The sequence below is a fragment of the Typopeltis vanoorti genome, chromosome 9 (genome assembly GCF_054136105.1).
Source record: "Typopeltis vanoorti isolate ZY-2024b chromosome 9, IOZ_Tvanoo_1.0, whole genome shotgun sequence".
Classification (NCBI taxonomy): Eukaryota; Metazoa; Arthropoda; class Arachnida; order Uropygi; family Thelyphonidae; genus Typopeltis; species Typopeltis vanoorti.
In genome coordinates, this window is record NC_143557.1 from 17,091,369 (window position 1) to 17,113,604 (window position 22,236).

The 22,236-nt window shown below is 35.2% G+C and overlaps 1 protein-coding gene across 1 annotated transcript in view; it reads left to right on the forward strand.

Annotated features, from left to right (window-relative positions):
* The window catches only part of LOC150102901 (E3 SUMO-protein ligase RanBP2-like), a 673,019-nt gene that overhangs the window by 606,968 nt on the left and 43,815 nt on the right, over window positions 1-22,236 (forward strand). The window contains exons 32-33 of the mRNA XM_090397978.1: window positions 1,739-1,990; window positions 14,046-14,112. Coding sequence (XP_090254104.1) covers window positions 1,739-1,990; window positions 14,046-14,112 — 319 coding nt within the window. The remainder of the gene's footprint in view (window positions 1-1,738; window positions 1,991-14,045; window positions 14,113-22,236) is intronic.

Genomic DNA, 22,236 nt, shown 5'->3' on the forward strand with positions numbered 1-22,236 from the left:
GTTTTTTATTTATTTTATTTATTTAATAATTTTTTTTTATTTTTTTATTTTATAGATATATATATATATATATATATATATATATATATATATATACCGTATTTTCCGGTGTATAAGATGCACTTTTTTACTTTAAAAATTCATCTTAAAAATAGAGTGCGTAATATATGTAATGAAGGTAAAGATTGTTTCCTCTTTTCAAAGTCATACGCATTCCCTTTTATGTTCCAAGATCTTTGTAGGCAGTTAATGGTGCAATCAAATTGATGCGTGACCTTCACGTGACTTCTAGCGCATCATTGGCTAAGAATGGGGAGTCCCTATTCAAGTTTCATAATATCTCATCCGAGTAATCAGTTACCGATGTTTATCAGTATTGAGTTGACGTGTGGAGATATTTTGTGTTCAGTTTGATATTTCACCATAGATTTTAGTGATGGAAAAAAACAGGCGACATTCATATACTTCAAGTTACAAATTGCAGGTTGTAAAATATGCGAAAGAACATGGGAATAGGGAAGCGTAAAGACATTTTGGACCTCCAGCTACAGAAAAAATGATTAGAACTTGGCGTGGTCGTACAATTTGTGTAATGAAAAGCACGCGGAACGTGGAAAAATTGCGAAGTGGCCAGAACTAGAGACCGAAGTTTTGAAATGGGTGCAAGAAAATCGGCAAAATGGCATTGCCATTTCAACAAAAATTATTCGTACACATGCAGTCAAAGTAGCCTGTGAGCGTTGTTTTGGTTTAGGTAAAGTTTAGGTTTTTTCCAGAAAATTGTATTAAATTTCTTGGGTGCGTCTTATACACCCGAAAATACGGTATATATGTTTTTTTTTTTTTTTCCAATTTTTATTTTATTTAATTAACAGTATAGATTTAATTTACCAGTATAGAGTGCTAGAGCATGTAGCTTGGTTCCCTATACACAGGTATCCTTCTGATGATGACATCAATACAGGGGTCGAAACGTCAAGTGTTATTTTATTAATAATTAGTAAAATAATCATTTCAACACGTGTGTTTTGTGTCCCTAAATTCATAAATATGAATACTTGATAGAATGACTTGCAATCTCATATGGATGCTTATGACAGATGTACCAGCTTAGGGAAAAAAATCTTGCAGATAGTGTTGCCATCTATGGTCGAGGCCGAGAACTTTTCAGACCACCCTCATATATTTATCTTTTCTTTTTAATAGTTCTTCTTTTTTTTTTTTTTTTTGAAGCTCTTAAAAATTATTTTCTTCTAAAAAAATTAAAAAAAGAGAGTCAAGCATGCAGTTTGGCTTTTTTTTTTATTATTATGGCTGCATAATAAAGTAAAATATGTTCTCTTTGTAGAATGTAAAAGCTTCACAAGACTAACTTGGTAGCATTTGAAAAACAGTATTTGAAGTTTGTATATTTTACTTGTCTACATTTAATTCAACATAAATTGTCTTGTTCTTTACTACTTGATTTATCTCATACATGTAATGCTGTGATAGTGATCAGATTTTAGTCATATTCTTGGTTTCAGAAGCTGAGAGGTGAACTTCATACACTGTTCTGTAGTACTAAAATGTTCTCCACGGCTGATCTCATACTTCTTTAGTAATCAAAAAATACTTACTTTACCAAAGTATACTTTGCACTGATTAGTCTATTTGTTTGTTAAAATAAATATGTACATGTTAATTTTTTTTTTCTTTCTTTTTTTATTTCCTGCATTTATATATCTGCACATTCAAGTCTCTTGGAATGGGTACACTTCGCATGCTGTATGATGACTGTGTATATGGTGCTCGCATTCAAATGCATAATGATGGAGGAAGTATTATTTGTGATCACATAATAGCAGTGCAAACTTGCCTTCGAGCTGATAAGAAAAATGCATTTTGGGCTGCTGTAGATATGAGTATTGATCCGCCCAAACGATGCCAGTTTCGTGCCACATTCAGTTCAGTAGGAGCAGTAGAAGAATTCAGCAAAATATTTGAAGAAGTAAGTGCTGGATTCGTTAACATCTTTTTTTTTTTTTTTTTTTTTTTTTTTTCAAAAACAAAAAATACTTATTTAAATGTTTCAAAAGCATGGCTTGTTCTTTTTTTTGAAACAATTACACTAATTTATGACATTTTTTTTCACCAGCATGATAGAGGAGGTCTGGCATTATGGATGATGCATTCCTTCTACAGAGCTCCCTCCATGTGATGCAAGGCATCTGCTAGCCCTTATCATTCTTCCATTTTTCTACCCATATTCTTTGCTCTTTTTCTACTGAGTGTTTTACTTTGCTATTCTCTGCATTAATGGTTCTCAACCTGTGGTACATGGTAAAATTTTTGGGGATACACCATGAGAGCTCAAAAGTCACTAGATCTAGTAACAAAGTCACTAAGTTGGCAACAATGATACTAATTAATTTCTGAGAACTGAGTGACGAAGCATGCCACTGTAGTTCTACCTGAGAGCCAAACCTACCTGAACAGCTGATCGCCCAGTATATACACGTTTGTCAATCCTCCCTCCCCTTCCCTACCTGAGCCAAAACTACCCGAACAGCTGATCGCCCAGTCAAAACATCCATTCTAAGTGAGTGAATGTGCCTTCTTACTGCTCTGTGTATTTGTTGTGATTTATTTCACTTCTTGTGCTTAGTTATTTTTAGTCTTCAGTTTACTGTGGAGTTAAATGAACGTGTTTCTAAAGTGTTTATCAATATATATAATTTATGAATACAGAATTTAGTGTGTGTGTGTGTTATTTTATTCCCATTGTTATACTATAACTATAGTTTTATCTATCTATACAAGTGATGTGCCAGTTACATACACATTTCTGGGGAGTAGGTGAAGCATAAAAGGTTGAGAACCACTGCTCTAGACTATCATCTATGGAATCTAAAATCGTATTTCTGTTCTTATGTGTAATGCACGTTGTGGATATCTAGAATTGGGTATCTAGGTGGTGTGTACTCAGTGCTTTGTCAAGACAGCTGATCATGGATATCCTGGGCTGGATTACTCAGCACTAGTAGGCTAACCTGCAGGGTCAGTGTTGCTACATCAAGTTTTCTCACTCCCCCCCCCCCAAAAAATCCTTTGATTCAGGTAACATTTTCATAGAATCATATCAGAAACACTCAAAATTATTCTGAGCAATATTCATTGGAAGGATACCAATTACAGTAGCATCCCATCATTTATTCATATATGACTAAGGAAATATATACAGAAATATTCACATAACAAAAACCCATGGAGATCTTCTTTTTTAACATCCTTCATCTATTGATTGAATCAAAAGCTTTTGAGAAATCTATGACGTTTAAGCTTATGAGAAGGTTTTTATCTCATGTTCCTTCTAAGGCAGTCTGTGTCATTTTTGTGTAGAAGAGGTATTACATGTGGTTGGTTTAATTCAGTTTAGAAGCATCCTCTTATAGATTAAACATCTTATAAAGCACCAAATTATTCTAGATGAGTAATTTTAGAATGGAAAATGATTCGGCATTCTAAAGAGAGGGATATTCAGAACTGAAAGAAAAAAGGATGATGAAGTGCAGTCTTGCATTTAGGACTAGTAATTTGGTTCCAACTATGAATGTCCTTATTACCTTTAGCTTAATTAAAATTTTAATTTCTAGAAAAATAATATATCCACATCTCACTCATTCTCTGAAAATCAGACGACATTGTAATGAAGTTATTAAATGTTTGATTTTTTTTTACAAAATAGAATGTCACACAGCATGTGAAATACTTACTGCCTGACAGTAAAAATAATAAAGGGTTAAAGAGTTTTAGTTCCATTGTCCTAATTATGCATGGAAGAAGATATGGTCCAAATTGCTACAACATATAATAGTTCAGAATATGATATTTCTACTATTAACTACCATTCGGCCTTCACATGTCAGTAACGACATGAATGCAAAGTACCCATTGAAATTATAATTGTTGTACAGGCACCTCCATGGAGTCCAAAGATTCATTATAGGAGATCCAAACTATCCATATAATCTATCATACCCTCTCCTTGAACCCATTAAGAGTCCAAGCACTCATAACTGAATAAGGCAACCATTTGATTTATTCACAACTATCCAAGCAAAAAATCTATTTGGTCACACCCCTACTAACCACGCCTTTATTCACCATCCAGGGATGATCTCTTGTTGTGGCCTCTCTAGCCAGGTGCTGAAACATTTCCCCTGCATCAATCTTATTAAACCCTTTAAATAACTTAACTGTTTCTATCATATCCCCTCTTTTTCTCTTATCAGCCAACTTCTACAATCCACACACCCTCAATCTATCCTCATAGGAAACATTCCACTTAGGGCTAACAATCTTGATTGCTCGCCTCTGAATCTTCTTCACTGCTTCTTCCTCATCCCAAGAAACCCAGGAGACCAGACCTGAGTGCAGTAATCCAGATGTGAGCTTATCAAGGCATTATAAAGAGGAATAACAACTTCTTTATCTCTACTTGTGTGTTCTTCAACAGCCAAATAATCTTATGAGCTACTGTAGCAATTTTTTATTTCATATGCAAACTACAGAAACTGTAAGAGCATACATATAGATGATTAAAAGCATACATTAAAAGACAGAAATGCCACTTGCATAAAATATTAAGCAAAAACATAAAATGTCAGATTATGCTCATCCAGTGACTAATATGCTTTAAAGCTGTTTCCTTACGCTGCATTAAATCTTCTCGGGTGCATATATTATTAATGTCTATTAAGCAGCATTACAGAAGATGATCCATGGTTTGTGTTTCACCATCTGCCATATTCTGCCCATTCTGGAATGAAGTCTATTCAATGTCTTCCATCTTTGCCAGTCTAGATGTAAGCCAGAAGGAAGAGATTCATTTAAGTTCAGAGCCTCTGGAGATTGTTCTTGCCACGTTGTTGACCTTGTAGCTTTTATGGAATCAACCAATGGTTCCACTGAGTGAATAAAACTTTTCCTTTATCTTAGCCTCTTATGTACTGCAACATGTCCATACACAGGATGCCGTTCATCATTTAGTTGTTGTTTCCGCTCATATCTACTCTGTATACTCTTTCTGATGCGAGGAGGTGCAATATCAGACAGTGAGTATAGATGGTCAATTTTTGTAGGCTTAAGCAGCCATTAATATGCCAACATTTTTCATCGAGAACCTTGTTAATAATTTTGACATGTGATGATCTTTCCCAAACAGGGATAGCATACTCGGCTGTCGAAAAGCAAAGTGCCAGTGCAGAGGTGCACAGAACTTGTGGGCTAGCACCCACCGAGATGATGTTAATCAGCGTAGAATATTATTGAGCGTTAGCTGTTGTTATTATTAAGAGTTTTAGCTGCTGTCCTCTCTATGTGTCCCCTTAAAATTTAAGGTTCTATCTAGTGTAACAACTAGGTAAGTTGGATTTGGTTAATTGACCAATTTCATACCATTCCATTCTATATTCAACTCTCTCCTCGCCTCCCTATTACTGAGATGGACAAGACCAAACCTTAGGGTTTTACTGGTATTTGGTTTCAGTTGGTTTTCCTTATAGTAAACTGTAAGGGTTTCTAGTTCTTGTGTGAGCTGCTTCTCAATGTCATCAAAGTGTTTTGCTTGATAAGCTATTGCCCAGTCATCTGCATATTAGAAGGTTCTTGACTGTGGGTTTATAGGCTGGTCATTATATACATTGAAGAGGAGGGGAGATAGCACACTTCCCTGAGGTAGACCATTTTTCTGGATATGCCATCTTCTCTTTTTTCCTTGAAAATCAACAAAGAATCTCTTGCTGAACAGCAGCGACCTGAATATCTCCACTAACCAATAGCTGTTTGTCATGCTGTAAATTTTGACTATAAGCTTTCTTAAGATTTAGTGTGTCATGTTGCTGCTGTGAAACATAAATACAGCTCCTGTTGCTAACCCCCTTTCAACGCCATCCTCAATAAACTGTGTTAAGTTTAATATTTGTCCAGTGCATGATCTTCCTGGTATAAATCCTGCCTGTTCTTTTATCAGCGCTTTCTCTATTTCTGGACTTAGTCTGTTCAAGATTAACCTCTCATACAGCTTCAATGTTGTGCATAGGAGCTACAGCCCTATAGCTCTTTGGATCTTCAGCAGGTTTACCTGGTTTCAGGATAGGTATTACTTCCATTTACCTCCATATGCTGGGTATTTTAGCAAATTTCCAACAAAAGTTGAAAAATTCTAACAACCACTCTGTTGCCTTTTCTCCCAGATTCCTTAGTATCTTGTTTCTGATATCATCTAAAACCGGCAGCTTATCCTGGTTTTAAGCGTTTTAGGGCATTTTCTAGGTCATTTTTAATAAATGATGCCTCGAATAAATTATTTTCTGAATCCCTAACTTTTTAAATGTAATCTTTAGGTATTTTTCCTTCGGTACTTGGTTTAAAATTCAGAGATAACTGAGTTGCAATTTGGTTTGCATTTATATTAACTTCAGTTGCTGCAGTTGTGGGGTCACCAGATAAATTTTTGAGTATGAGCCAGGCTTTCCTGCTACTATGTTTCATATCTAAGCTTTTAATTTTCTCTGCCTATTGTCGACTTATTTTTTCAGACAATGCTGTTATAAGTTCCTCTCCTGTGTCAATTGTTTCTGATGAAAATGGATCTTTATCACATAGGTCACTATCTTTCATATATTTCCACGTTCTGTTCTGTAAAACCTGGAATATAGTATGTTCTACAGCCTCTTGGGATGTGCCTGGTAGCAGACTATTTAATAGCGTTGATGAACTTCCCATAATTTTCTGGCCTGGATGAAATGTTGGACAAATTTATGTCTAATTCTCTTGAGAACTGTTCCCAGTTAGCTTTTTAAAAATTAAAGTATCTTCTCAGTGGGATCTCCTTAAGTAGGACTGGTGAGAAAACTTGCAGCATTGTTGGTCTATGTTGTGAACTTGGGATTGGTGCAAGTACCTCTTTAGTGCACAGTGCACAGATTAGTTATTCTATTACTAACAAATCCAAGGTCTGGGTATAAACTCTTTTCCATCTTCCACTGTTAAATGATAATGTAATTGACCATAGCAATATGTCCTCTGAACTTTAATTCTCTGTCTATGACCACTCCTAAATCTCTAGCTTCATCTGTTTCCTGCAGTACATTTCATCAATGTGGTACACAGCTTGTAATCAAAATGAATAATTTCACTTTTCTTTTCCTTTCCTTTAGTGTTCACAGTGAACAGCATTCATTTTAACCCCATGTTATAAATAATTATTTTAATTTCCCAACATTTCAACCTTCATATTAAGCTCCTCATCTGAAGTACACAAAAAATATACAAAGACAAGCTAAATTACATTTTACATAGTATGCTGAAGAGACAATGATTTGATCAACGGTTATTCTATTGGCCTGACCTCTAGTGAAAATAAAATAAAATTACAATAAATAAATGAAAATAAATTAATTAACTACATCAAAGCTATATTCTATTTAAGGCAACAGAGAAACATTCTTTCATGTAGATACTTTTGTTACAGTAAAAATGATGTCCTAATTTAACATGACAACTTTTATATTAGATTTAGGATCCTCGATTACCTATGGTCCTATCTATAATTAATTCTTAGGGAGAAAGGGTAAGTGGGTAGAACATGTGCCTTCCATATGCTTGGGATTTTTAGACCATCATTATTGTTAAGATTAGGGTGATTGATAAGAATCCACAGGCCTCCTTAAATTTACGTTCGTACCATGTTTTGGTGTGATGTAAACAACTGGTGCTTTTCCAGTCAATTCTATGTAAAGTGTTCAGGGCATGATCAGAAAGGCCAGCTTCACCATAGTTATTATATTTATTTAATGTGTCGTTTATGTTCCTTTTGTCTGATAGGAATTGTGCATCCTGTTTCCCCTATGAGTTGAGTAAGTTCTTTAATTATGCAGGAGATTTAAAGATGGCTTTAAGGTTGTATTTTTGTAGTATTCTGTTTATTTTGTCTGCTATCCCTGTATGGAATGGTTACAGTTTTATTGTAGTCTGGTTTATTTTTGTTGAGGTCTTGTAGAGAATTGTGTTAATAGTGTTTTGGCTGTAACCATTTTTAGGAAGATATTGCTGATAACTTTTAATTCATCTTTAAGTGCTTGTTCATTGGAGCAAATCTTCAAAGCCCTGTTTTTTAGTGTATTAATGACCACTAGTTTTTGTGTATTTATTGGCCAGTATGTGTCAGTTTCTGGTAAATAGTGAAGGCAAAACTGCCAGAAGGAAGACGTGTGACAAGTGTATCTAGAAACAGAAGTGTGTTCTGCTTTTCAGTCTCAATTGCGAATTGTATGGAGGGGGGTTTAACGGTGAGTCCATGGCTGTGCCTTCTTTTTGTAGATAGAAAGTGTTTTGCCATACAAAATAGCCAGAACATAGTACATGCGCAAAGAGTGCTGTGATATCGGGAGCAAATTTGTCCTGTAATAGAAGGATTGTGTCATTGATTGGGACATTTGTGAGGAGGGCAGAGACATCAAAGCTGACTAATAAATCATCTTTTTTCACTGTGATTGTCTTTGATTTTGTTTACAAAGTGTTGTGTGTTTTTAATATAGGAGCAGTGATGACCTGCGGAATTAATTTTTTAATGGTATCTTCGGGACATGTTGTGACTAATTTAAGTTGCTTCTCCATTTTCTTTTTTGTTCGATTGGTAGGGTCATAATTAACAAGTTGATAGGTGCTGTTGTCCGAGACTATTAGATTGATTTTTTCCACATAAGTAGTGTGATTTAGAATAACTGTGGCACTGCCTTTATTGGCTCTAGTAACTTACCAACTCCTTGAGTGTTGACGCTAGTTTCTTGGCTAGGTGATAATTGGGACTGTCTATACCTTTGACTATCGGCGGGAGTGGTATGTCTTGTTTGTGAATAGTTGCTAGACCGTAAATTCTTGGGGAACGAGTGTAGTGTGGAATTAATTCATTAATGTTATCTTCAGGTCATGTGGTGACTAATTTAAGTAGTTTCTCCGTTTTCTTTTTTATTCGATTATGGTCATAATTAACAAGTTGATAGGTACTATTGTCCGAGACTATTAGATTCATTTTTTCCACATAAGTAGCATGATTTAGAATAACTATGGCACTGCCTTTATCAGCTCTAGTAATTACGATGTCCAGATTTAATTTTAGTGATTTCACCACTGTCAATTCCAATTTTGTTAGGTTGCTGGTTATTGTTTTAGTGTAATTTAAATTTAATATGTAAAATTTAAATTTTAAAAAATAGGACCTTAGTTAATCCAGGATCCTAAATCTAATATAACAATTGTCATGTTAAATTAGGACATCATTTTTACTGTGACAAAAGTATGTATATGAAAGAATGTTTCTCTGATGTTGTCTTAAATGGAATAGATTTGATGTAGTTAATTTATTTTATTTTATTTATTTATTGTAATTTTATTTTCACTAGAGGTCAGGCCAGTAGAATAATCTTTGATCAAATCATTGCCTCTTCAGCATACTATGTGAAATGTAATTTACCTTGTCTTTGTATATATGTGTGTATACTCCAGGTGATAACCTTGATATGAAGGTCAAAACGTCAGGAAATTAAAATAATTATTTATAACATGCTTGTAGAGTCCATAATTTGTGTAAAATGACTGCAGAATTTTACTTTTTTCCACATTAAACTGATACCCATTATCTTTGGCCCATACTGATAGTCTGTTTCAATTGTCATACAAGTTTTCCACGTTGCCTTGATTAACTATTATTCTACCTAGTTTTGCATCATCATCAAACAACTGAATATTTCTTTTTGGGTTATTTCTGATATCATTTATGTACAATTTAAACAGTAGTGGTCCTAACACATAACCTTGTGGCACACCACTTGTCACCTGCTTTTGCCTAGCTTCTGCTCCTCTGTATATCTCTTTTTGATATCTGTCCAGCAGCTACCCTCCCGTCTGTATAATTTGTGTCATATCCATCCCCATTTGTTCTAATTTGTGTAACAAAGTTTTGTGTGGTATTCTGTGAAAATGCCTTTGCAAAATCCAGCAGAATCATCACGAAGCCATTTCCTTTATCCAACTCAGCTGTCACTGTTATGAAATGTAAGTAAATTACTAAGGCATAACCAACCCTTAGAGACATGTTGGCCTTCATATAGTATCATACTCTTATCCACCCATTTTTGAATTCTTTTTTTTTTTTTTTTTTTTTGACCAATTTTTCAAGTACAGGCAGCCCTCGGTTTATGATGGTTCAATTTATGCCAATTCACAATAATGCTGGATGCCTGCGCATGCTTTCTTACTGTAGTTTTATCTGACTGAGAAATGATGCTAGCAGGCACTCTAGTGTTTGAGTGTTTACCGAGCTACTATGACAACGCATATGTATCAAACCTAGTTTTACTGTTGAATCTACCTAATTGTTCTATTTAATTTTTTTTACATACATACGTATTTAAAATGATAAAGTACGTAATTACATACCATGTCTGATAAAAGAAGTGCAGAAAAGTTAGCAGAACTTGGTGTTAAGAAGGCGCAGAAATCAATCACACTTGAAAAGAAGATGGAGGTGATTCGAAGAATGGAAGATGGGCAGACACATGCTAATGTCTGTAGAAGGATGAACTTACCTCCATCGACTGTTACTACAATTATGAAAAATGCAGATAGAATAAAACAGTCTGTGCAACAGTCTATGGCAGTACTAAATGCAAAACATGTTATTTATAGCAGGGATAAACTTCATGAAAAATGGAAAAATTATTATCATTATGGGTGGATGACTTGAATCAGAAAAACAATTTTGGAGGATCTTAAAAAGGCAGATGGAGGCGAAGAAACATTTTTAGAAAGTAAAGGTTGGTTCGTGAGATTTAAGTCTCGAAGTAAGTGCCATAGTGTCAAATTATGTGGTGAGGCGGCTAGTGCAGATGTTGCAGCAGCGGCTGCTTTTCCTAAAGAATTTCAAGACTGTGTAGAACAAGGAAGTTATCCTTCTGATATCATTTTTAATGTTGATTAGACTGGACTCTACTGGAAAAAATTGCCATCATGCAGTTTCATTTCCTCTGAAGAATGTTCCAGTCCAGGTTTTAAAGCTGCAAAAGATAGACTTACGCTTTTATTGGGTGCAATTGTCTTCGGAACTTTGAAGCTTCAAGGGTCTAAAAGCCATGCTGCCAGTCTATTTGAAATAGAACAAGAAAGCTTGGGTTACACAAGACGTTTTTATAGATTGGTATATGAATTATTTTTGTCCTGCTGTGCTTCTCTTCTGTAAAGAAAATGATTTGCCAGCCCCTGGACATCCTCAAAACCTTGCTGAAATAAGAACACCATTGGATGTCAAGGTTGTTTACATGCCCACAAACAGACATCGCTTTTGCAAACCGGTGGATCAGGGTATTATATCAGTCTTCAAAGCCTATTACCTCCGTATAACATTTATGGAAATGGTAAGAGTCTTGGACACTTCAGGAAAAACTATTAAAGACTATTGGCGGTCATTCGATATTTTGAAGGGCATTAACAACATCAAGGCAGCTTGGAACGAAGTGTCAGCAAAGTGTTTAAAAGGAGCATGGCGAAAACTTCTTCCAGCGTTTATGCATGACTTCGAGGAATTAGAGCAAGAGGAGAATGTTATTGAAGATGCTACCAAGCCTGCGTGAAAGCTGTAATATCGTCCAATCCCACCGAAAGGTGGGAATGGACATATTACAGCTGAAGATGTGATAGAAGTCTTAGAGAGCCATGATAAACTGCTTACCAATGAAGACTTAAAAGAATTAGCCGAACCATTTAGTCAGCATCCAAAGGAGGAGAAAGAAAATGAAGATCCTCTGAGAGATATAAAAACGGCTGATTTACAGCATATCCTTACAAGCATAGAGACATTGACTGATGAACTCTGTGAAATGGACCACGATTGGGAATGGCGTGCGAGCGTAAAAAGAGGGTAATCGCATCTATTCGACCTTACACTGAACTCCTTAAAGAAAGAAAAAGAAAATCTAGGTAGTTAACACTGGATACTTTTTCAAAAAAAATGCAGGTGATCCGAAATCAGGACTTCAACATAGAAGTATCTAATATCTTTTCGAAGTTTCATATTTTTTGTATATAATTTTGTTTTGTTTTCATTATTAATAATTATTTTTTTAACAAATATATATGCATGTATCATCAAAACTTTAAATATAATAATGTCACACATACTTCATGTACATATTTTTTGACTGTGCGGAACATAACTTTGTACCTCCCATTAAAATTGGGTTCATTTTACGCCGATTCGGTTTATGCCCGTTTTTTCAGGAACGGAAGTGAGGCATAAACCGAGGGCTGCCTATACTTTTACCACCACCACTCTTGAGATACTGAATAGTTTATAATTTGCTACTGAAGTCTTAGAACCAACCTTAGAATTATTTTGCCCTCTTTTCATTCACTTGGAAGTCTAAATTAAACAGCCTAGTCAGAGGCAATGCCAGTTCCCTTGCACATTCTCACAGAACCCAAGCTGATATCCCATCTAATCCCACAGCTGTATTTACATTGAGATTGTAAATATCAATATACGTCAGCTGTTCAATAAGTTATAAGACTATATTTATACAGAAAACAGATTACCTTTAATCGTCATCATTTACATGGTCTTTTTTGAAGTAACTACTGTGAGACGCGGTGCCTTTGTCCCAATGTTGCGTTTACTTCTTAAACACATGTGAAAGTCCTTTTTTTGAGAGTTCTTTCAAAACTGCCTCCACAGCTTTTACACATGCTTTGTTGCTTTCGAAATGGCGGCCTCTTAGTGGTTTCTTGAGCTGAGGAAACAGCCAGAAATCGCACGGTGCAAGATCAGGCGATCTCAAGTGCTATTGTCACTTAAATAAAATGTGAGAAGGCAGGGAGATTATCAAAACAGGTGTTGTTTGCCAGGATGGTAAGGGGGGAAAAAAAGACTTAGAGGAAGACCAAGATCTAGATCTTGTTCTTCCTCTACTCTCCATGAGGGTATATGTCAGGAATTTGATGATAATGAGAAAATCCTTTTTTATTAATTTCAATTTTATACATTTAAAGAAACATAATGCCTTATTACATTTAGTTGGTTAATTTATAGTATACACAGTGTGCTTCTTAAGTAATGAGATTGATTTTTCACAAAACAGCCATTTGAATAAAAGTAACAAACATGTTTATAGTTTTGACTGCTATAGTGTGTGCTCTAATCATAGGTACAACTTTTGAGTTGGGTGATGCAACAGTTTTCACGTGGCAACTATTGAAGTAAGAGTGTGTGAGTGGAGCATGTCAGAAGTTGCATCATAGAACAAAGAGCCTAGATAAAATTTTAATGTAAATTAAATTTACGCCAATGATTTTCTGAGTCGTGCACAGGTGTTCCACTGGTTTTCAACATTTAAAGAGGGGAAGGAATCCCAGTGTGATGAACCACACTGTGGATGGCCAGTTTCTGCATAGACAAAAATGTGGTGAAAGCTAGGGAAATTGTTGCCCTTGCCAGGCGAATAACCACTAGGCTACTCACTATAATCACTAGACTATTCAGTAAGGAAATGGCCAAATTAATCTTAGAAATTTATACAAGAGAAAGAGTTTTTTGAAGTTTGTGTGCTGCCTATGAAGCAGTTTCTGACTTTGAAGTTGATCTCTCTGATCGAACATCCCCCTCCATTTGACAGATTTGGTTCCTGCAGACTTTTTCCGCTTCCCAAAGATGGAGTGTGCCTTGAAAGGGGAGCACTTCAGTGACATTGAGGACATTAAATGCACACTGAGGGAGGTTCCCATTCAGGATTTCCACCCATGCCTTCAATCATCTGTATGACAGATGTAAATGTTATGTGGAGTTGGAGGGAGATTATTTTGAATCTGTAACTGATAATTCCAAATACGGTTATTTGTTTTGATATAATAATTGTCAGCTCATTAGTTAACAGGCACACTGTGTGTTATAGTAATTCGTTTTATGATATCACTCCACCACATTTAATTTAATGTTATATTTTTGATTACAGGGAAAGCAGATGGCTGTAGAATCTGAAATAGTAGAAAAAGAAGATAATCCTCCACCTTCTATTTCAGGTAACCTTCATTAAAGTAACTCAAGTAATCTGCTGTGTAGGTTATTTTACTTGGCAATGAAAAATCTACAAACAAATTAATAGTACTACGATGGGTCCAGCACTTCCTCCTCCTTTGCCAGTCAATTTTTACATTGAGCATTTTAATAACAAATCACTTAGGGCAGTTACTTTCAAAACAAACAAGATTCTTCAGATTCTTTTGAAATCTAATGAATCATCTTTCTCTAATGTAATGTTTTTGATAGCCGGTCTGGTTGGCCAAGTGAATAGTGTATCCGCTCTCCAGCTAAAAGACTGCTGGTTCGAATCCTGCCATGGGCATGGATGTTTGTGATTGTCTGTGGAAATACCAGTGGTGGTCGGCAGTAGATGGCGTTGGTGTAGCTGCGGTCAGTTGGTGATTGAATGGTTGCAGAGCAAATGCCCTCCCTCAATGAGTCCTTGGACTCCCTGGAGGTGTCAAATAGTAATAATAATTATGTTTGTAAATTGTTGTGTGTTTCTGATATAGAAGGGGGAATGACCTACCAACTCCTTGAGTCTTGCAGCTAATTTCTTGGCTAGGTGATAATTCGGGCTGTCTATACCTTCGACTATTGCTGAGTAGCGAGAGTTCATCTTTGTTTAAGGGATGGTTGGATAAGTTAACTACGTTACTGTTACCTGCAGGTGATTGGTGGCTCCTGTTGTTTCTTGCTTTTGGTTGGTTGTTAACGTTCACTGTGGGGAAATTCAAACATGTCCATTGGTTTTGTCGATCTTTTAGTCTATGAAATTTGGAAATGAGATTTTTCTTTCTTTCTTAGGTCTAAATTTTGCTGCAGCACCCGGATTGATGAACAAACTGAATTTTATTTATAATATTAAAAGAGATTTAAGATTCATGCCAAATACCATAGCATATAAAAGACGTTTAGAAACCGCCAACATTTTAAATATAAATTATAAGAAAACAATAACAAGCAACTTAACGAAACACGAATTAATGGAAGTGAAATCATAAAAATCAAATCCGAACATCGTAATAACTAGAGCCGATGAAGGAAGTGCCACCGTTATTCTAAACTGAACCTCATATTTAGTAAAAACGAATCTGCTAGTCTTGGACAATAGTACATGCCAACTTGTTAACTATGATCCAACCAATTGAATAAAAAAGAAAACCAAAACTGCTTAAATCAATTACTACATGGCCAAAAGATATAGTCAAAAAATTACTTCTGCGCTATGCTCGTTCCCTGAGAATTTACGGTCTACCAAAGATACACAAACAAAACACACCACTCTGGCCAATAGTCGAAGGTATAGACAGCCAGAATTATCACCTAGCCAAGAAATTAGCGGCAACACACTCAAGGAGTTGGTAGGTCATTTCCCCCTCCTATATCAGAAACACACAACACTTCATAAACATAATCAAAGACATTACATTAGAGAAAGACGATTTATTAGTTTTGACGTCTCTGCCCTCTTTACGAATGTCCCAATCAATGACACAATCCTTCTTTTACAGAACAAATTCCCTCCAGAGATCATGGTGCTCTTTGCACATGTATTACGTTCTGGTTATTTTGTATGGCAAAATGCTTTCTACCTACAAAAAGAAGGCACAGCCATGGGCTTGCCATTATCCCTCCCTATTGCTATCTGTTATATGGAACATTTTGAGCAACATGCTCTAGATTCCTCTCCTTTAAAACCCAAAGTCTGTGTTAGATACGTTGATGATGTTTTTGCGATCTGGCCACATGGCCGCTAGACACTTTCCTTAGCCACCTAAACAAACAACACAAAAGCATACAGTTCACAATTGAGATTGAAAAGCAGAACACACTTCTGTTTCTAGATACACTTGTCACACGTCTTCCTTCTGGCACCCTTTACTTCACTGTTTACCGGAAACTGACACATACTGGCCAATATATACACATAAACTCCTACCACCACCCAACACAAAAACTAGGTGTCATTAATACTCTTAAAAACAGGGATTTGAAGAGATCTGCTCCAATGAACAAGTGCTGAAAGACGAATTTAAAGTTATCAGCAATACTTTCCTAAAAAATAGTTACAGCCAAAACAATTAACAAAATTCTCTACAAGACCTCAACAAAAAACAAAGATAAATCAGACTACAATAAAACTATAACCATTCCTTACATTAAAGGGACATCAGATAAAATAAACAGAATACTACAGAAATACAACCTCAAAGCCCCCCTTTAAAACTCCTGCAAAATTAAAGAACTTACTCAACTCATCCAAGGACTCCCTCCCTCCTCTGTTCCACCCTGGAGTATACCGTATTTATTGCACCTGTAATCTACCATATGTATAGGGGAAATAGTACGCACAATTCCTATCAGACAAAAGGAACATAAACGACACATTAAATATAATAACTATGGTGAAGCTGGCCTTTCTGATCATGCCCTGAACACTTTACATAGAATTGACTGGAAAAGCACCATTTGTTTACATCACACCAAAACATGGTATGAACGTAAATTTAAGGAGGTCTGTGAGATTCTTATCAATGACCCCAATCTGAACAATAATGATGGTCTAAAAATCCCAAGCATATGGAAGGTACATATTCTACCCACGGAACCTTTCTCCCTAAGAGCTAACTATAAATAGGACTGTAGATAATCCAGAATCGTAAATCTAATATAACAATTGTTATGTTAAAAATAGGACATCATTGTTACTGTAAGAAAACTATCTATATGAAAGAATGTTTCTCCCATGTTATCTTAAATGGAATTTAGCTTTGATGTAGTTTCTAAATATTTAATGAATTTTAATTTTATCTGTTTTTTTTTTTCACTAGAGGTCATGCCACTGGAATAAAATGTGATCAAATCATTGTTTCTTTAGCTTACTGTGTGAAATGTAACTCAGTTTGTCCTTGTATATTTGTATACACTCCAGATGATGATCTTAATATGAAGGTCAATATGCCCAGAAATTAAAATAGTTATTTATAACACGGTTGTAAAGTCTATAATTTCTAAAATGAATGCTGATCACCGTGCAACACTAAAAGAAAGGAGACTCAGAAGAACAAATTGTGTGAAAGCCTTTTTTAACACCAATATTTTTGAAGGATGATGATGTGAAGAATGGCTTCCTCTAAACGGAAAATTCAATATTACTAGCTGAGCTATGATGGATTAAAGTATCCAAAAATGGAAGAGTTTTATTAGATTCATGTTCACTAAACTTGATGCGAATATATAAGGAGTTAATATTATCTAGAAAATGAAGTATTGTATCAGACTGAGATCAGATTGCAAAGATATCATCCACAAAGGTAGACAAATGCAAGGTCAAGGAGAAATGGTGTTAGAATTCTGATTCTCTATTCATAAAGTAATCAGCCAAACAGCTGTAGAGTTTCTTGACATGGTATATTTGTAAACAGTGAAACTACATCAAAGGAAACCATAATTGCAGACTCTTGAAGATGATCTGTCATTTTTTCTTTGAAGCCAAAACTATTTTTGATATAAGAGGTGGTTTTTCTAGTAAAGTTTTGTAGAAGTCTTGAAAGATATTTTGCCAAATAAGTCAGAGATCATATGCAATGAACCATTGGACATAATGGACGACCAGATTTGTGCACTTTAGGAAGGCCATAAATATCTCAGGAATGAGCATGATGAATCCACAACTTTCCAATAGTATTAGCTAACAATTTATTCAATTTATTGGAGCTGACTGTGCTTAGAATATGTCAGTTATACTATAAGTGGATCTATCCCAGAGTAAAACTAAGTTTGTGATTGTAGTCAGTGGTATCTATGAGTATCATTGAATTTCCTTTGTCAGACTTTGTTATTACTTCCATGAAGATTGCAGAGCTTGTATTTTGGGTAAAGAAATATTCAGAGGAGCAGGTGTAGCTTTATACAAAATCTGTTCATTCTCAAACCTTAGCTTGTTAATGTCTTTTTCTACACTTACCATAAAATCTAAATGAGGCAAATTTCGAGATGTTACTACAAAATCCCTTTCAACACACTTAATTCATCATTGGTAAAAGAACAGTTACTTAAATTTATTGCCCATTTTTCATGGACAGAGCTGGGTGATTGCTGAATGAACTGACATCTTCTTTGCTCTAATAATTTAAAATTATAATTGAACTTCTGCTTATAGTTTAAGTGAGCATGTCTGGCTGAGGAAAGATTCTGTTGATTAAATCAAAATGTTCACGACAAAGATTATTCTATAGTAAAGTTTCAAGTTCAGAAATTTTATTGTTCTTAGAAAAGAAGAGCTTCTTAACATAATACACTTGGTCGTCGACTTACGACCGACTTCCGTTCTGGCTGACAGGTCGTAAGTCGATTTGGTCGTATGTCGGCCATATATTTATTAACAGTATTGTTTAACCTTTCTAATCTTTTTATCATCTTTATAATTTATTTTTATAATCTTTTAAATTTATAATTATGTATATTGTACATACAGTGAAAAATAATACTGTACTGTAAACACAAAAATACAATCTAAAATCAATTTTTAATCTTTGCTTGTGCTGGGTTGTGGATCGTCAGGGTCATGTTGATGAGGAACATGCTGATCTTTGTTTGAACAGTTTGTTTCTTTTTTTCTTCATATATCTCATGATAACAACGCACCGCATCTTGAATGATACGTTCAACCTTTGTGAATCGTTTGATATTAGGGTCCATTGCTTCGAAACTGGCAAGAGCTTTATTCAGTTGCGAAAAAGAATCTGATAAATTCTTTGCAGTGAATTTCTTTTCTGGCTCCTCTTCTTCTTCCTCTCTCGCTTTTTCTTCTGACACTCTGTGCTTCCAATTCAATCAACTTTTCATCTGAAAGTTCTTTTCTTTCACAATCTAGCAACTCCTCTACGTCTTCTATTTCACATTCTAATTTAAGATTTTTTGCAAGTTTAACTATTTTTTCTGTAATCACTTCCAGTTCCTCTCATTTTTCAAATCCTTCAAATGTATTTGCATAACATTTTAGACACTTTTTCCAAATTCCCGACATAGAATTCATTGTTACACATTCCCATGTGGTCAAAATATTCTTGATACACTGAAGAATGTTGTACTGCTTCCAAAAGTCACGCAGAGATAAATCAGCATCAGAATCTATCGCTTCGATGGCTTGTGCGAATGTCGTTCTGAGGTAGTGAGCCTTGAATACTGAAATAGCACCCTGATCCGTGGGTTGAATGAGAGCAGTTGTGTTAGTTGGCATAAAAACCACTCTAACATCATGTTGGAGGTCGTGCAGATGAGGTGGGTGGCCAGGGGCATTGTCCATAATCAATAAAATCTTGAAAGGGATACTTCTCTCTGCGCACAATATTCATGAGCCTGGGGAATAAAGCAGTTCATGAACCAGTCTTCGAACAGTGCTTGAGTCAGCAAAGCTTTGGGGTTTGAATGGTACTAAACGGGCAGTGTGTGCTTGTTGATGTGCTTAAATGCACGAGGGTTTTCTGAACGATAAACGAGAAAAGGCTTTAGCTTAAAACCCGTGGCATTCCCACCAAGCAACAAAGTCATCCGATCCTTAAAAGCTTTGAATCTTGGCATCCTTTTTGCTTCTTGGTGTATGTATGTATGATTAGGCATGCATTTCCATTGCAAGCTGGTTTCATATACGTTGAATATTTGTTCCGGTAGATAATCTTCTTCTTTGATTAAAGAGTCAAAACTATCAATGAATTTTTGGGCTTCATCTTCATCTGCACTTGCTGCTTCTCCTGTGACACGTACATTATGCAAAGCAAATCTTTTTTTAAAACACTTTAAACATCCAGTACTAGCCTGAAAATCTTCTGCATAAGCGTCTCCGGCGCGTGAGTGTATTTGAGAGATAGTTATCGTACGTGGGTTCGTATCCCATAGTTATTGTATGCGTAGCTGCCTGATTTATCATTAATTAATTAATTTTTTTTTTTTTTGTGTGTGGACGGTCATAAGTCGATGACCAGGTGTATACCATTTCTGACAACAGGGCATTGCTAGCACTGTGGTAAATATTTTGGGCAGAATAAGAATTAATAGCCTTCTTCATTTTGATATTTACTATTTTTGGTTTTGGATTCTTATCAGAGATCAGGCAGAAACCTTAGTGACAAGACTCTTCATTCAGTACCAAAGCAGTTGCTTTTCAGAGAGAAATATTTTTCATAAGTGAACAGCAGTCAGTGCGCAAGTGTAATTATCAAAGAGACTAAATGTATTAATTTTGGCATCATGAAATAAGGAGATCAATCCATATTAAAAATTAACATTGGAAATATAATGCAGAAGTAAAAGAATGAGATATCTAAAAGTTAATGAAATGTCAGTATATTAAATTCAGCCACATGGAAAAATAAAGCCAAAAAAGAAACAAAAGTGGGAATCCATATATCAGTAGTAGTTCAAAGTAATGTATGCACTTGAAGAAAAGAAAAAAACACATCAAAAATGTAATATGTGATGTAAAGACATTAAGAAAAAATAGTTTCTGCAACAAAATTTGACATAACAAAAAAAAAAAAAAAAAAAAAAAAAATTTATAAAGAATGTCAGCTATAATAAATGAATGGGGAAAGAAATATCTGTACTTTCATTTCATTAAAGTTAATTATTGCAGTTACCATGTAACTTGTTGTTTATAGTTATGTTTATATTTATGTTTTGTTTATGTTATGTTTATGTTTATAGTTATGCCACATGTACCTTTAAAGATTAGCTTCAGATGATGTTCGAATGCAGTGCAGAGATTGTACTTTTTTAGAAGTCTGGCTATTTTTTATGAGGTGCCTGAATATAAGAAACAACAATGCAGTACTGCTATTAAGCCATTACTAATTATGATGCTAGCAGTTGTCCTTAGTAGTGGCTGCCATACACGTAACTGGTGGTATTTTGTTTATTTTTAAGCCTGTTGTTTAGTTTTGACCAATAATTATATGCTATTCTTTCAAAAAAGTTCTATGTTATGGCATGATGCATATGAGAAAAATGGCAACCAAGACATCAATGTTGACTGATATCGACATGCAGGATTTAGTGCGATGTAGCATGTGTTTATTGTATTTGTTGCTGAGAGCAAATGGTTTGTGGTATATACAAGAGCAAGAATGGAGAGCGTAAGAAATGTGAGACATGTTGAGAGTGAAAGAATGGAGTGACATATTATCATGGAAAGGATACCTCATCAGAACAAGTTATATCCACGATTCTAGTAGCAAGGCTTATACGTTGGTCAGACATAACTGGTAATTAGTTTACGGAATTAACAACGCATATAAAGTATATTAATTAAAGGTAACTTTAATGAATAACTTCTATATTTCGGCAACGTCACATTGCAATCTTCAGGAACATAAAGATATGGTATGTGCACGCAGGCACTAACACAAAGCAAATGAGGAAGAAAGCAAGAAACTAATATTGTTCCTAAAGTCCTAACGGTGCCCTCTGGCGGGCTAATTTGGTAGTCTTGGCAGTTGGGCTGAAGTTCTCATAATGTAAGTCTCCCAAATTTGGGGTAGTTTCATGCACCCAAATTTGTTGAGGTTAGGAACGTTTTTTAAAGCTGCTGAAGATTCTTTGAATAATCTTTCGTATTTAAACTTGCTGTGGTGTATTATTTTTGTTTTCTTCCAACGAATTTTATGGTGGGTATGTAGGGCATGGTCTGCCAGCCCGGAGCGGCTGTACTGGTGAAACCGGATGTAGTCTTTGTGTTCTGAAATCCTGATATTTGTTGTTCTGCCTGTTTGGCCAAAGTAGGACAATTCGTTGGAAGAAAACAAAAATAATTCATCGCAGCAAGTTTAAATACGAAAGATTATTCAAAGAATCTTCAGCAGCTCTAAAAAACGTTCCTAACCTCAACAAATTTGGGTGCATGAAATTACCCCAAATTTGGGAGACTTACATATATATATTTTAAACTTAATATTAACTAATGAAGGGTGTTTTCCAAAATATGCAGAAGTACTTCATTAGTGCTAATTAGAAAATTTGGATGGTTAAATAAATATTTGCACAAGTTAGGTTATCGTGGCCTATAACTAAAATTAACTTCATCCTAAGAGAAAGTATTTTCATGTGGTTTGTGCATTATCTTG